Source organism: Triturus cristatus, chromosome 1_2, assembly GCF_964204655.1.
Source record: "Triturus cristatus chromosome 1_2, aTriCri1.1, whole genome shotgun sequence".
NCBI lineage: Eukaryota > Metazoa > Chordata > Amphibia > Caudata > Salamandridae > Triturus > Triturus cristatus.
In genome coordinates, this window is record NC_140580.1 from 223,094,062 (window position 1) to 223,110,650 (window position 16,589).

A 16,589-nucleotide genomic window follows, 5' to 3' on the forward strand; every position below is an offset into this window, starting at 1 on the left:
TTTATGAGAGAAGGGTTTCCGGAGGCTATGGTTTCTGATAATGGTATGCAATTTGTCAATCAAGAAATGAATGAATTTTTAATTGAGTCCGGTGTGAAGCATTTGAGGAGTTCTGTTGGACACCCACAAACCAACGGTTTAGTTGAGAGAATGAACAGAGTGGTTGTGGATTGTATCAAGTGGGCTAAACATAACTGTTTTGATGTTGAAGGTGCAGTTAGATCCATGTTGTGGTTCTACCGCACAACCCCACATTCTCTCACGAAAATTGCACCTTTTGTTTCACTTAAAGGAAGAGTACCTACATCCACTCTTTATCCAGCTTGGTTGTTAAGGACTGTTGCTAACAAGGTTTCCTGTTGTGTGGATAATGCTGCTTTGGAGTCTCGTGTCAAAGCTGCACAGGAAAAGATGTCTAACAGGTATAATCTAAAAAAATTAGCTAAGACGGTTGAGTTGTTTCCTGGGGACATGGTTCGCATTAAATACACAAAATTTGTCAAAAAAGGGGGCATGTCCTTTGGTGAACCAGTGTGTGTAGAGAAAGTTTGTGGTGGTGCGGTCATGGTGAGGGGTGGTCATTGGTGGAACCTGGGTAAAGTTGTCTAAGTTCAGTCTGCAATGATCAAACTTCCAGGTCCGCCTGATGTATCTGCTGACAATTCCAATTTTTCCACAAGACCGGCAAATGCGTCTTTTTCTCCAACAGGATCTACAAATGTTCCTCCAAACATTGTCTCTGGGACCGGTGCGCCTGGTCATGATTCAAGGAGGTCGTTACGTGTTAGACTACTTCCTTGGAAGTTGCGCTGATATTATTTTTATGTTAATTTACCATTTTTCTTGGTGTTTATGCATTAACTGTATCCTTCCTTATTCTTTTGTTGCACAAATGTATTTTTATTCTTTTTCTTTTACGCCCATTGTTTTTCCTATTATTTGCTATGTATTGTTTTGCTTTTGTTGTTGCAAAAAGAGGTAATATGTTGTGCGTATATATGCTTTGTTGTTCTACTACAGAATCCCATTTGTTGTCATGGGAACTTGCTTAGTCTATGGTCTATGAATAGGCAGTTGGTACCTCTCTTCTGTGGTGAGAGGAGCGGTGGCTCGTCGATCCCACTAATAAACTTTATAGTTTATCCAAGCGTGTCCTGTAGTGTCACTCACTCACGGGACCACAACACAAACCATTTTATATACACATCATACTCGGTAACTTGACTAGAGGAGGTTGGTCAGGTAAACACAAAGAGGCCAAAAGGGCTGATAAACAACAATTTACTATGCTCACAGCAAGGGCCTGCTTGGCCAATGAAAGAACATCAACATTTCTGAAAGCTTAGCCTTCTGAGGGTTGGTGTATTAATCGATAAACCAGGCAAAACTTTCTCCCAGAGCACAGCAAAGATTGACTTAATAGAAGGGCAAGTGGCCACAAGGATGACATCCACTACCTCAGTTGGCAATTCAAAAGCATTCAGAGACATGATGTAAATTCTAAACTGAAGAGAGGTAAAATTAAGGTGAAATACTTCAGATTTCGAACAGCAGGTCATGTTAACTCCTCATATCATGCACTACACATATTCACGCCTTCCAAACTTCAATTTTAACTCACCATACCCCAGTCCAGCTGGGGGAGGAGCTGAAGAACTCATATCACCAATCTGCATTCCTACCATCTGAGAGGTCAGTTGATGTGTACTGGTTGATTGAGGGCCGTGTGACAGAGGGGCAGCTGGCTGTGATGTGACCGTCTGCATGTACAAATGAGGCACAGCTGGACTGCTTAAAAAAATAGAAAGAACAATTCACTTATCAGGATTGAACTTTTACATAACCATGCAAAGTTTTAAAAAGATAACAGATAATGAATCATACATATTTATTAATGAGCTGGGGAAAAAAATTCATTAATACTTTGTGCAGTTTTGCTCCAAGTTTGCTACTCAGTCTAAAAGGCATCAAACTTGGTAGGCCAAAGTCATAGGCTAGATCTATGGGTAGTGGACACAGACAAGTACCTGTGGATCAGCAAATGAAAAAATGAAACGTGGTTTGTTCATTGGAAAGTTACATAATGTATGCAATGGGTACATTGGGAGCAGGCGAAGTTTGGGAAAAGGTTACCACGAGAAACAGGCAGACGTCTAACAACGAACCACAATTTCTGTCCATCATAAGACTGCTCTTCCTAGTACAAATACATTACAGTTGAATTTACTTGACATGAAACAACGGGAATGTAAAGATCAATGGCCCAACAGTTTAAGGTCTTCTTCAGACCTTTGGGCAGAAGAGGTTGAGACAGACTGGAGCTCATGACTTCTGTATGCCCTTCTAACTGAACACCATCTTTGAGCGAAAACTGCCTTGGAAACTCCAATGCACAAAAGTCTGGACACTGCGCCTTCTTGGCAGTGGCAAAAAGTCACGCCAGGGCTTGACCCATTCTTGAGAGCTGCCCTGTACCAACAGAGTGTAGCCGTGATACGTGATCCACTAAGCAATGCCAGATGAGTTCGTCTGCCATGGCATCTAAAGATACTGCCAGGTGTGTGTGGGAAATGCCCAGAGTATCATAGTACAGGACAGACTATCCCACTTCACCCTGCATGTTGCAATACCACTTGGCAATAGTGCAGTCTTTGAGATTCTGTACCTATTCTGCTGGGATGGGCGCATGGAAGGCCTTTAGTGGCAAGTGAATCACCCACGACTCCTACAGGGTGATGGAGAGGGAATATGACTCATTACAACGAGAGTCATTACCTCACGTGGCATTACAACGTGGTCATTATGACAGCGTTGTTACCACGCAATGCCATTACTACGCAAGTCACTACATCGACTTGCAGCAGATGGTGCGCGGACATTAGAAATGTATAATTTACTATTCTAACTCCAGCCTACGTAAAGTACGGAAGGTGTTAGAATAGTAAACTATACTATTCCTAATGTTAGCGCGCCATCTACTGCTAGTCGATGTAATGACATGCGTAGTAATGGCTTTGCGTGGTAACAATGCGGTTATTGTAACTACCGAGTTGAAATGGCATCGCGGAGTGATGACCGCGATGTAAAAGTTAGTCTCTCTGGAGAGGAGGTTTTTCCGCTGGAGACTAGAGTCCTCTAATCTCCACTTATCCCAGATGACCTCTCCAAACCAGCAACGATACATCTGTCACAATCGCTAGGCATGGGTGTCACCGGTCCAATTGTGGTCCAGCTGCCTCCACTGCAGCTGTATCGCAGTCTCCTACGGCACCTGAATGAATTCTGAGAGGTTCCCTTGGTGCTGGGCCCACTTAGACTTCAGGTCCCGCATCAGGAACCACATGTGCCATCTGGTGTGGTCAACCAACAGGATGGAGGAGACCAGGAAGTCTCACAAAACCGGGTAGGTTGAAGGGTCTTAGGGAGATTTACAGACCAGCGCGGACAGGTCCCCCTACCATATCTACAAAACCCAAGAGTCCGCGGGTCTCTTACAGAGAGAAGTGTAAACTGACTGGTACAACTCAACAGGAAGTGGAACTATAAAGGGAGTCCTCTTAAAGAGGACAGGATCCCGTCACCCACCGAGGTGGCATGCTTCATCATTTGGGATCTCATCTTAACTGCAACCTAGTGCAGTTAAGGAGCTGCAACTCCTTGCTAGTGTCAAAGGAGGAGCTCACGGATGTTTTTAGATGTAAACAGAGGACTAGATCTCCTAAAGATCGATAAAGCTACATACAGTGTGGTGAAAAATAAATGGTGCAGTGTCAATGAGGTGTGTGTTAAAATTGACTACAAGGAGAAAATAATATGTTTATTGGATATCTCAAGGTGTCAAGGTTAAAAAGCAGTAAAGGTGCGGCCTGAACAAATAAACGCGCTAGTGAAGGAAGAGGTCTACATGTTTCAGCCAAACTAAATCAAGATTGTGATCATGGCTTTCTTTAGGACCATAGTGTATTGGTACTGCAACAATTCTTGAGCGAGTGAAAATTACCACAAATTAAGTATTAAGGAACGATACAACCAACCGTATACCGGTGTGCAATTTGTAGGAAAAACTACAGTGATACTTGGAAATTGCCCGTATGTAATCGGGGATACCACCCACCGCTCCTGGTAACAACTCAGGGCGTGAGGCAACGCTCTGTCCGTCGTTACCCCGGGTGTCCTTTCTCCAAGCAACAGTTTTTCTTAGTCCTTCTCTCTTTGGTGACTGGTTTCTCGGTACCATCCATGCTTTCTTCAGCTTTAGCCTGGCCATGACAATGTGATGGGCTGACGCCACTTTCAATCCTCTCATCACTCTCACATCCTGCAGGGACCTTCAGAACTTGCCAATGTAGACATGGTTGATCAGATTCTCTGTTGAATGGTCTGGTGACACCCACGTTACCTTGTGTATTCTTTTGTGTGAGAATACACTACCGCCTGTGACCAGACTGTTCATGGCACAGAGATCTGCAAGCCTTTCACCATTCTCATTCATGTCGCAAAGGCCATGGTTGCCCATGACTTCTTCGTACCCAGTGTAGCCGTTTCCAATGTTAGCATGGAGGTCCCCCATCATTATGGTGATGTTGCTTTTAAGGCGTTTCTCCAGGGTGGACTGGAGTCTGTTGTAAAACTGTTCTTTTACCTCTTTTGCTGTCATTTGTAGGTGCATAGCACTGGTGAACATTAATGTTGATACTCTTTCTTTGTGCGGAAGGTCGTGGTGATGATTCTGGGACTGTGGGCTTCCCATCCAATCAGAGCTCTGTTGGTGTTGGCATCAGTGCTACTCCCTGAGTAAGTTGCATTCTCTTCCTTGCATCCAGAATACAGCAGCACTCCTCCTGGAGCCAGTCTTTTCTGTCCAAACAGTGTCCATTTGGTCTCACGGATGTCAAGCAGGGCAAGGTCTTATTTTTTCATCTCTGCTGCCACTTGGGCAGTCTTGCCTGTCTCATACATGGTCCTCATCTTCCCTGTCCCGATGGTGGTGGTCTTGATCAAAAGGAGGAGGATCGGTTTTGTGGATTCTAGGGATCTCTGGTTTTCACCACAAGGCATCACTGCTCTCCGTGAAGGAGATTCCTATCTCCCTAAGGCCGGAAATGTAGTCCAGCCCCGCTGGCTGTTCCCCTCACGGCGGCGCTGTTGGCGCTAGGATGCGGAGGATTAAGCTCTGTTCCCCCCCAACGGTGGCCGTTCCCCTCACGGCGGGCTCTAGCGGGCTCTGAAGTCAAAGTCTCCCCTCTGTAAGCGCGTCCCCAACATTAAAATAGCGTTAAAATTACCTGCACACATTTATAAAATATATCAGCACTTGGGAAAGCACTTTTTTGTAATTCTGAAGTGCGACGGAACTAGATTTAAATAGGATAAGAAAAAACCAGGACAGTTTATGTGCAACTAATAAATATTTGCTGAAACTTGATTTCCACATATCATTTGTATGCTATATAGCTTTATCATTAAAACAGCATGTCAGTGGGTAAGTTTTTTCCCACCTCAATGGAAAATATGCTGTCTCTAAATGACAGTATGCTATCACATCATGCTTTAGTAATAGATTTAATAAAAGTGATTGATAACATAAACTGAGAAACATTTCGGCTTCCTCTCTGATGACAATGCTGTCAGTGACCCAAGAAGCAAGTTATGTGTACCCTGTATATGGGCTATAGTATTATGGCTCAAACAAAATAGCTTAAACTCAGAACTTTGAGGGTGCTCTCATACGTTATAAAGAAGAAAAAAGGCAAATCAGTGAACTAAGATATTTGCCTAGGATCACACAATAGATCAGCGTATGGGTCAAACATATTACAGATATGTTGAGTAGAATATTCAAGTCACTAGACCTGCAGGTCTGTAAACATCTTAACGATTTTTTTCTAGGCCTGCATAATAATAAGAGTTACTCTTGTTAGCTCTCATCTTTAAATAAAGATTACTAAAAAATAAATGAATGGGGACTTAATCATTTTACAACACAAGAACATAGAATGCACCAAATCATACAGGGTCTGTACACGATTCACCCTCGGGGCGTTTAAATCACAACTTTGTACTGTCTCAGAGTCTAGAGCCATAAACTGAACCAACACTGAGTTGAGGTCCAATTGACCTATTATAAGTGCTGCAGCAGGGAACTGTCAGCAAACCCCTTCAGCAACGGAATCGAGCAGGAATCGGGGATGGCTGTTTTATTAAAAAATAGATATATGCTGGAAACCACTGCCATACAATGACAGCCGAAATTTGCAATTTTAATAGAAAAGGATATACTTTCAGACAGTGAAGGTCCATGAGGATCCAGATTACTTGGATTTCACCACTTGAGAACCCCAGTTACCTGTACTTCTAAAGGCAGCTTTGCATGGCAATCACCATATCAAGCACCTCCTCACGCCCTGCAATATGTAAACCCTAAAGCTGCTCAGATCAGATTCAACAGACTGTGCCCACTTTCCTTCCTGTAAAAGCAAAGATTGAATGAACATCGGCCTTCCCTGCGTTAATATGTTTACTAATCCTACCAGGCCGATTTGAAGCCTACGAAAACACGATTATATGAGACCTTTTAACACTCTTAAAGACCAAGTGTTCAGCTGGAGACAGAACACAAGAGCTCATAAATTCAGCAAACAAGCATGTCATCTCCAAGAGCACGTCTCAAAAACTCCCTACAACAAAATATCAGGTAGCTAGTGCTCTGGTGAGTAGCAAAGAGATCCAACAGTCCATGACGCCACACCACAAAATGTTTTAAGGTTGCATCTGGATGAAGGCTTCACTCGCGCCAAGACATCTAAAGCCGGTTTAGTGCATCAATCCCAGCAAAATAACATAGAACATAAATGTTTATTACGACTGCTCAATGTCAATACATCACTGCTTACATACACAACTTTAGGACTGCTGTTCAATGACACTTGGTATTGTGCATGGCTGTGGTATAGTCAAATCAACACAAAACCTGCAAAGAAAAGCTACAATAACAGGTGGCATTGGCATGCGCTCCATAGACTTTAGCGGAAACATCTCTCAGCCTTTGACCAAAGGCCATTTACAAGTCGATCCTCCCACTGCTCCCCAGTCATGGAGGCATCGGTAGTTACCAGAAGACAGGTCAAGCAAAATAATGGTCATGGCAATGGTAAAACAAACGTGGTTAATTCAAACTCTTCACACACACTCAAGGCACTCCACAACTAAGGTCCCATGTACCTGAATAGTCACATCTCCTACCAACCATCCAGACACCTCTGCTCCGCATGACTCCTACTCGACCACATCCCACACATGCACAGAAGCAGATCAGGAGGACAAGCCTTCTCTTACATCACTCCTAAAGCGTGGAATTACTTCCATCTCCACATTGGAGCCCCCTCCTCTCCTTAAACTCTGCAGGAAGCTGATGTCTTGGCTTTTCAAATAACCAATCTCGCATAGATAGGGCTAGGCGAGCACACACCTGCTCAATGCCAGGATACCCTCTTGGGTGATAGTACGCTTTACAAATATACATAACATTTCACAGGAATTCACTCTGTTCACCATACTACAGTGCAGCAAAAATGCTGCCCAGCATCAGAAGTTCTTCATGTCATCAGTAGTCCTGATGACGCTGAATCCAGTGTCCATTCTCATCCATGCCTGAAGCAACATAAGAATGCAAGACTCGGACATGCACCTTTATTATTTGGTAGCGCAAAGTGGGTATGCATACCACTGGTACAACCCAGATGCACGCATCCCTTATGCGAAACCAGAACAAGACTTTGCATACCCCACTCCTCTGAACGCGGTAGGAATCCCACATGACCCACAGGATATTCAACCAATGTCTATCACATGCTGGGCATGGAAAAAATTGCTCATGAGAACAGGAGGATCCACACTGTATTCACCTGCCCTGCCGCTATTGGCGAATACCTGGATCCCGCCCACGACAGACGTTGGGATCAAACGCACACTAGCTCAGTTAGGACTAGAAACTAATGGAGATTTGTTCCCGGGAGGCCACGTTTTTATCCGCTCTGAAGATCCACGTTTTGCTGCAGCTATGTGCATAGATCACTTTTCGTTGGCTCGTATACAAAGCGCATTACGAGATGTGATCTCTACCTATCCGCTCGAAACTACAGATTTCAGTCCACTTACCACAATAATAACAAACAATAGCGGAGAACACAACTTCTAGGTTATATAAAACTTGCCTTGAGCTAGTGCCGCAGCAAGATACTAAAGTTAGAGACACATGGGAGGCTGACATCGGACAGCCACTCGCGGATTAAATCTGGAAGGGATGCTGCAAACAGACTAAGCTAGTCTCCTGCAATCGCAGGCACAAATTATTACATTTTAAGATTCTTAGAAGGGCCTATACTACACCGCAGAAATTGCCCTAAATGTAATTTGCAAGCAGCTCCCTTACTTCATATGACCTGGTCTTGCAACACAATCTCCACATTCTGACAAGAAGTCTTCAACTTAGTACAACAGATGGTGAGGACACACATACCAGTGACTCTATTAATAGTATTGATGGGCTATGTAGAATTACTGGCCAAAAAGACACACAGATACACAGCAATAGCAATGTTACTGGCAAAAAGAGAAATAGTGCTTCGCTGGGGCACTAGGCAAAAACCTACAGTAAAGGGCTGGCTTAAAAGCATGTCCTATTGTGACACCACAAGTGAATTGTATGCAGAGCTACAACCACCCCACTTCGCGGCCCAAAGATATATGGCAACCACTCCGAGAGTACCTCCAGCTACAGGGCACACAGAGCGCATCTAACAGTCACTCTTAACACAAAATGAGTCAGGGCGCACATGCAGTAGGGAGGCATGTGCAGGGTCAGAGGGACCGCACAGAGCCCAACAATTAATACAACCCCAGGAAAGGAATGAGCATATAAGAACATTAAAGTAAGGGAACCAGGTCTTATATTAAAGAAATTACAACACGGATTAAAGGAGGGAAGGTACAGACCCATCTACATGTGTTGCAAGAGGTTTGCAATGTTTGTTTCTATTTGAAAACTGTGAGAACTCTATATCTATGCTTATACATTGTACATCCATGTATGGTATTAATGGGAAAAGTTAAATAAAGGTTTTAAAAAAAACAAGAATGCAAGACTCATCCTATAAGACTAGAATAATCATCTCCTTTACATGCTGGACAGTAGAAACACCATCAGAAAAGATAAGCAAGAGAGAAATTCAAATAAAATTTAAACCTGCACTAAAACTGTTAGAAAACTCCACCTCCTTTGTATTCCAATCCTGACACCTGGGGTGGTAAATTGAAATTAAGGAGTATGACGAGGTGAAATCATACAACACTAGTACCATCCCACTAGCCACTGGGCTTATGGATAGTGCCTTACACCTCACCTGACTGACAGAATTCTATATAACCACTCCAAGGGGTCAGTCTATAAAGCGTTGCAAAGAAAAAACCTTTACTAGTGCCCAGAACTTGTCTTTCGCATATAACCCACTGCCAAACTTGGCATGTGAGAAAACTTCTACAATTTACTATTGGCTGATGTTATTCAGATTTCGACAAGCAAATGGTACCCCTCTAGATAACATGCACACGATTCTACTTCTGGCCTAACAAAGCATTTCATCTGACTAGAATGGAGTTTTATGTTCTTTCAGTGGGCTGATCATAACAGTCATAGTGATTTTTTAAGAACAGGACAGACTGCAGAAAGCTACTTAGTTTGCTCAAAGTGTAGAAGACTGCTAATAGCAGATAGAAGAGGAATTTAATTTCCTAATGGTCTTGAAAAAAAGTCATATTTTCAGAATTAGGTTGTGGCAGGTGCAACAGGACAAGATTTCTAATTAAGAATGTGTTATGCTTGACTCCTCGCTCTTACCAGTTCTCAAACTCAAGATGGCACAAGCTGGCGAATATTTAAAGAGAATTTCTACAGCATGGAGCTGAAGGTGCCAGAAAAACACACAATTGAATTGGTGGAAGCTCACACTTAAAGACAGTTTCAAAATACAATTTTTGTAGTAGACTACTTTATTATTTAAAAAAAAGTCTTCTAAAAAGAAAGCACAATATTTTTGTACCGACTAGGAGCTCCCTTTCCTGAAAGCCTTACCTCCGCCTTTGACCAGCCGAAGGTCCATTTTGGAGATCACCATGTAAATTCGGACTATATACTGACTGTCCTGCAGACCCAGTAGTTGCGGTGGTGGGTGGGTCCCCTGAAGAAGGGGGCGCTCTCGATGAACCTGAAGATTTTTAGAGAATATCATCAAAATAAAAGAATTAGTGAGAGTTATTCTGACATAAGGAATAAAGATACAAGTCCAATATTTTTCACAATCAACAGAAAATACTCATGGAAATAAAAGTTACCAAATATTAGGCTACCAACCAGGATCAGGGTACAAACCATGGCTTTGAATTGGATATTCTTGTGGATGTAATGACTAATCAAACCGTACGAAATCAAATATGCATCACAACAGCACTGCCCCCATAACTACTCCAGTGACAACGCAGTGTTCATATTTGAAAAGGAACAGAAATATTTCCAAGGCTGCCCAGTTCCACTATATCTTGGGTGACACATTCGGCCAGTGCGGTCTTTTACTTGGGGGATAGCAGGTTCAACTTTCAACATTTTATGCATGCACTTAAAACATACAGCAGCACAGAGCTTTGGGATAAATAGTTCGGTCTGTGTAAACGGGTTACACATAACATGAGAGACACTTGGCATCTATGTACTTCTGAGTGGGTGAAACAATTGAACTTTAAATATTCAGTTGAAACAAGCATCTGCTGCATCTGCTTCCCCATCTCCCAAACGAGGGCTGGTGCAGCTAGTAACATTTATACTACAATAAAACAGTGATCAATCTACATTTTGTAGATACAATACTAAATAAGATCTGCATGCAAATAGCAGATGAATAGGAGTCTCCAATCTCCTCAAAACCCATCCTTAGTATTTGCCTTCTAGGACAAGGCCCGAAATAACGGAGTAGTCTTTCCCTCTGGTCAAACTGCCATTATATTAGCCTTAAAGCAGTGTGCAAGGCATGAATGGCGTATGATCAATGTGGGGGAACCAGACATACGTACCAGCATTGAAGGTGGAATATCTGCTTTCAGCAAATACCTGAGCAAGTGCCCACTGCCTGAACAATAATGGAGTGCCAAGAGAAAATACTACAAGGACGTTTTAGGCATTCATAACCCATGTAAGTCACTCAGAATCAGAAAATGTGTGACCTATGTACTGTATTGTAATTGCATTTATATATTTCTTACTACCCATGACGAGGCGTCAAAGTGCTCTTTCGGCGAGTAGCACGCTACTGCGGAACCCATCAGGGATTAGTGATGAATTAGTATAGTGAAATATGAAACTAATTTTACTGGTGGATATGTTAGTCAGTTATTTAGATTTGGAAGGCTAGTGGAGGGATTAAAGCGCAAAAAAGGTTTGGATTTATATAGCGCTTGCTACCCCTGATGGGGTATTGAAGCTCTTTTTGGCAAGTAGCACGCTACTCCGAAACCCATAAAGAATTAGTAGTGAAGTAATATAGTGAAATATGAAAATATTTTGAGTGGTGGATATGTTAGTCAGTTATTTTTATTGAGTAGGAAGGGGAAGTGTCTAGAATTGTTTTTCTTTTTTTGGAAGTTTATAGCCATAGGAAAGGGTTTGGTGTGAGTAAAGGGGAGGTGGAGAGGAGTTAGTATAGGCAAATAAGACATTAATTTGAGTAGTGGACATGCTATTCTGTTTATTGGATTGAAAAAGAATAGTGGAGGGATAGAGGGTGATAGAAGAAGGAAGGATAGAAGAGGGAAGGGTGTAGAATTTTGTTTTGTTGAGTTCATAGCAGTAGGAGGGGGTTTGAGATGAGTAAATGGAATTGGAGGGGGAAGAGTCCGAGGTAAGGGTTTAGAAAGGCTGGTTTGGGAGATCTGAACATTAAAATAGGTACAAGATCATGCAAGGAGGGGTAGAGGAGGAAATAGTCTAGAAGGGGTTATTTTGGGGATCATAGTAGTGAAGGTAGAGGATATATTGATAGAAGCATAGGGTGAGAAATAGGGTAGTGCTTAGGAAAGAGCAGTAGAATGAGGTTTGAGATGAGTCAGAGTTGAGGTAGAGGATATATTGAGAGCAGTATAGGGTGAGAAATAGGGTAGTGCTTTGGATATGCTGAATTAGAAAAAAGTAATAAATATATAGATACATAAGTACGTGGAAGGTATATATGCATAAGGAAGGTAGTATATGTAGGTTAAAGATGCATTTAATAAACTCTGGCTTTCAAGTGTTGCTGTACATAAAATGTATTTTTTTCTTGTAATTCAATAGTGAAGCAATTGTAGATAAATAGATATGATAAAAGATGTACAGTAATATGTACATTTGTTAAGCAGAACTAATTAGGAATATGCTACTTACCAGTATGCATCTGTTCTTGGCATGTAGAGCTGCAGATCCACACACTAGCATAGTAGATCGCCATTTGGTGTTGGGCTCGGATGCTTGCAGGTTGTTGTTGTCTTGGAAGAAGTCTTTGTAGTCACGAGATAGGTGACTCCTCCCTTGGACGATAGTGTGCATGGGCATCAACTCCTTTGTTAGATTGTTTTTCGCCATGATGGCAAATGATGGGAGTTAGTAGAAGAGAAAGATGTCCATGTGTGATATCCAAGTAAGATAAAGCTGGAACAGATACAGGTCCCAGGGAGGTGGGTGGGCGTGTGTGGATCTGCAGCTCTACATGCCAAGAACAGATGCATACTGGTAAGTAGCATTTTCCGTTCGAGGCATATGAGCTGCAGATCTCACACACTAGCATAGACTATATAGCAGTATCTCCCCTAGCGGTGGTCACCTGTATCGGTTGCAGCAGTTTGAAATAAAGTTTTAAGGACTGCTTGGCCCACAGAAGCTTGTTGCTTTGCTTGCACATCAACACAATAGTGTTTAGTGAAGGCGTGTGTTGTAGACCATGTGGCTGCCTTACAAAATGTCTTCTAAGGGAATGTTCCCTAAGAGTGCCATGGAAGCCCCTAGTTTGCGTGTGGAATGCGCCCTAGGGGGAACTGTTAGTGTGCGTTTAGCTTTCTGGTAGCATATTTGGATACATTTAACTATCCACCTAGCAATCCCAGATTTGGAGATGGGGTTGCCCTTATGTTGTGGAGAGAAAGCTACGAACAATTGTTTTGCGGAAATATTTGTTTCTGTCAATGTAGTAAAGTAGGGCTCTTTTAACATCTAAGGTGTGAAGAGCACTTTCCGCTACAGAGTCTGGGTTTGGAAAGAACACTGGTAACTCTACTGACTGGTTAGGATGAAAAGGAGATATGACTTTTGGAAGGAATTTTGGATTGGTCCTAAGAACCACTTTGTTACGATGTAATTGTAAGAATGGTTCTTGTATGGTTAAAGCCTGGATTTCACTTACCCTTCTGAGAGAAGTGATTGCGATAAGGAAAGCTACTTTCCATGTGAGGAACTGTAGTTCGCATTTATGTAGCGGTTCAAATGGGGGGTCCCATGAGCCTAGTAAGAACAATGTTTAGATTCCACACTGGAGAGGGTGGTAATCTGGGAGGAATAATTATTTTAAGTCCTTCCATGAAGGCTTTGATCGCAGGGACTCTAAAGCGTGACAAGTGCTGTGGATTTTGTAAGTAAGCTGCTAATGCTGCTAGGTGGAGACGTATGGAGGAATATGCTAAATTACATCTTTGCAAGTGTAGTAAGTAGCAAATGATATTCTGGATGGATGCATCCAGTGGGTGTATATTATTGTTAGTGCAGTAAATGGCAAATTTTTTCCATTTTGCAGCATAGCAAGCTCTAGTAGTAGGTCTTCTGGCTTCTTTTATAATGTTCATGCAGTCCAGTGGCAAGTTAAGGTAACCGAACTCTAGGACTTCAGGAGCCAGTTCGCCAGATTCAGTTGACCTGGATCTGGATGTCTGATCTCGCCATGGTTCTGGGTTAAGGACGAGGAGAGATGTAGTTTTTGGTGTGGAACTAGATAGATCTAGTAGTGTTGTGAACCACGGTTGGCGTGCCCATGTGGGAGCTACTAGGATCAGTTTGAGAGACTGCTGCCTGAGCTTGCGTACTACTAGTGGAATGAGTGGGAGAGGCGGAAAAGCGTACGCAAATCTGCCTGACCAGTTCATCCATATCGCATTGCCCTTTGACTACGGGTGGGGAAACCTGGCGGCAAAGGTTGGGAATTTTGCGTTTGTGTGTGTGACGTGGAGTTCATGACAGGCGAATTAGTTAAAGCTGCAATTTTGTTTCCATAAATTAATGTTTCCTTATTCATATTGACAGACTCAATATTAACATTCCTCCCCTCTAGTTGAAATGTCAACTTCACTATCTAACCCATACTTCAGGACAGTTATTTTATTGGGGGCCTGTTGCTCTTTAAGCACACTTTTGACAATTACTTCTTTCCTAGCTACTTGCATTCTACCCAATTTGAGGACAGCCTTTTTACAGCAGGGAATCCCCAATTGTACCCACACAAAAATTAGAACAGCATGAAAACCGGTAACAACAACATGCACAGTCTGGAGATCCACCGGGGAAGCCAGGAGAACCAATTTAAAAAACAATCCCGCTGTTGAAAACTAAAACAGCGTTATGATTAAGCATTCACTGAAGACATGAATTCTCTCTAGTTAAAATCATGTTTCTTGTCTTATGTTGACTAAAGTCTGGACTCCATTTTGTATGGTCATGTCTCCACGTGCTTTGCACGAGAAGAGTCCTACCTTCTCGCTAGTTGCTCTTGTAATCTGCCTAGTAACAGTCTATAAATAGCTCCTTTGTCCGTCTGGCGCAGCCCAGACTTGACCACATCTGTTATCAGTTAGTCCTTGTTTGACCATGTTTTCGCGGGCTCAGGAAATTGTTAACTCCGCCCACATATTGATCCTGTATCGAAAATGTCCATAAATGGTAATGAATTTTGCTCTATGTTGTATCCACCCACTTATGAGCCCCTCTGTTGTGTATAAAAGGGGACCACGTACGCAAGTTCTTTGTGCTACTCTATACAATACTGAAGAGTGTTGTGTAGATTGTAGGACCACCCTTAAGGGTTAATAAACTCGGTCTTTGTATTTGCAGTTTCCGTGCCAACTTCCTTCTAGCTTTTGTTACAGGAGAGCGAACCCTTGTATTCTGCGGGCCTAGCTGGGGCCTGTACTCATCAATTGGCGCCCGTCACGTGGGGCTCATCGGCGACTCGGATGCTCGAAGGATTGGTCGTAACGAAGGTGAGGAATTTGGCCGGGGATGTGATCACTGCCAGCGGCGTCTTTTAGTCCTGGCATCCCGAGGTTTTCTTCCTTCCCTTCCGAGCTGACCATCTGGGTGGCGCCGGTCCCCGACTGAGACCTCTTCTGTCGGTTTGCCGTGTGACAACCGTTTGGGCGAATTTTGGAACTTGGCAGTTGGAATCTGGACACTCTTGATTGGTAAGAACCATTGTACGGTACTTGCTCCGAGTTTTTGGAAGCCTGGGTTGGCTATTTGAGTTTGATTTGTGATGATCGGTCATATTTTGTATTGATTACTGTGAGAATATATGCGTTGCAACACATATAGGCAGGTAATGTGGAGATATTTCTCCGGAGTTGTATAAATCTGAACGGCGCAAAGTTTAAGTGCCATTTTTTTTGATAATACTGCATATTTTGCATTATTTTTGAGCATGCCTGCTTTTAGCGCACTCCGTAAGTGGTGCTGCTGTTTTGGAAACCGGTTAAATCTTGAGGAATCTGCTCCAGCCCCCCCAGAGGGGACTCCTAATAGGGATATGTATGTGAAGCATGGTCTTTCCTCTATCATGTACAGCACAGTGTGGAGGAAATACACCAAAAAGGATCCTGAGTTGCGATGGCCTTTGTATGGATCGTTTGATATGCGTAAGATTGAGTATGTGGAACAGTGTATGTGTAAACGGCGTGCTCGGCAAGACATGTTTGAATGTGTACGGTTGTGGGTGAAGGAAGTGCGTGAGCGAGAGAAACGTGAGAAAGCGCTGATTGATAAAGAGCAACGGAAAAATGATCATGTGAGAGCACAGGAAGCGAAGCGTCGGGAGGAAAGAGAACTGGCGGAGAGACCAGAGAAAGAGCGTCGGTTGCAAGTCTCGGGTCAATATGCTGTCCACCAGCCACTTCATCATGTCCTTACTAATCTTGAAGATGATTTTCATTTATTAGATCGCTCTACGCCCCCTTATGTTGGCGCGTCTACCCCGAGGTCACAGGATTCTGGATCGGTTTCGGATAAGGTAGACACACGGTCCATGTTATCAACTGAGCGTATGGGTGAGCTTCGGAAAATTTCTCTTCGTGTGCTTAAGGGCAAGCTATCTCTTACTGAATTATTGGACTCTTTGGAAAGTTGGCAGGATAGAGAGAAGTTGTATTTTGCTGAAACTTTTTCTGAGGAAGTGATTACTGCCTTTCGGAAATATTCTGATGTTTTTGAGCCTGATGATGTAGTATTGGATTCTAAAGCATTACGTAACGGTGTC

At 42.9% G+C, this 16,589-nt stretch overlaps 1 protein-coding gene across 10 annotated transcripts in view; it reads right to left on the bottom strand.

The window, feature by feature from the left end:
* SEC24C (SEC24 homolog C, COPII component) overlaps window positions 1–16,589 on the bottom strand; it is a 1,178,749-nt gene that overhangs the window by 1,043,848 nt on the left and 118,312 nt on the right. For 5 of the 10 annotated variants that reach the window (XM_085603503.1, XM_085603506.1, XM_085603501.1 and 2 more), the window contains exons 3-4: window positions 10,130–10,262; window positions 1,622–1,791 (exon numbers count right to left, since the gene is read on the bottom strand). In XM_085603503.1, the coding sequence (XP_085459629.1) occupies window positions 1,622–1,791; window positions 10,130–10,262 (303 nt within the window). The remainder of the gene's footprint in view (window positions 1–1,621; window positions 1,792–10,129; window positions 10,263–16,589) is intronic. The other 5 variants (XM_085603507.1, XM_085603502.1, XM_085603500.1 and 2 more) reach the window with 1 other exon arrangement.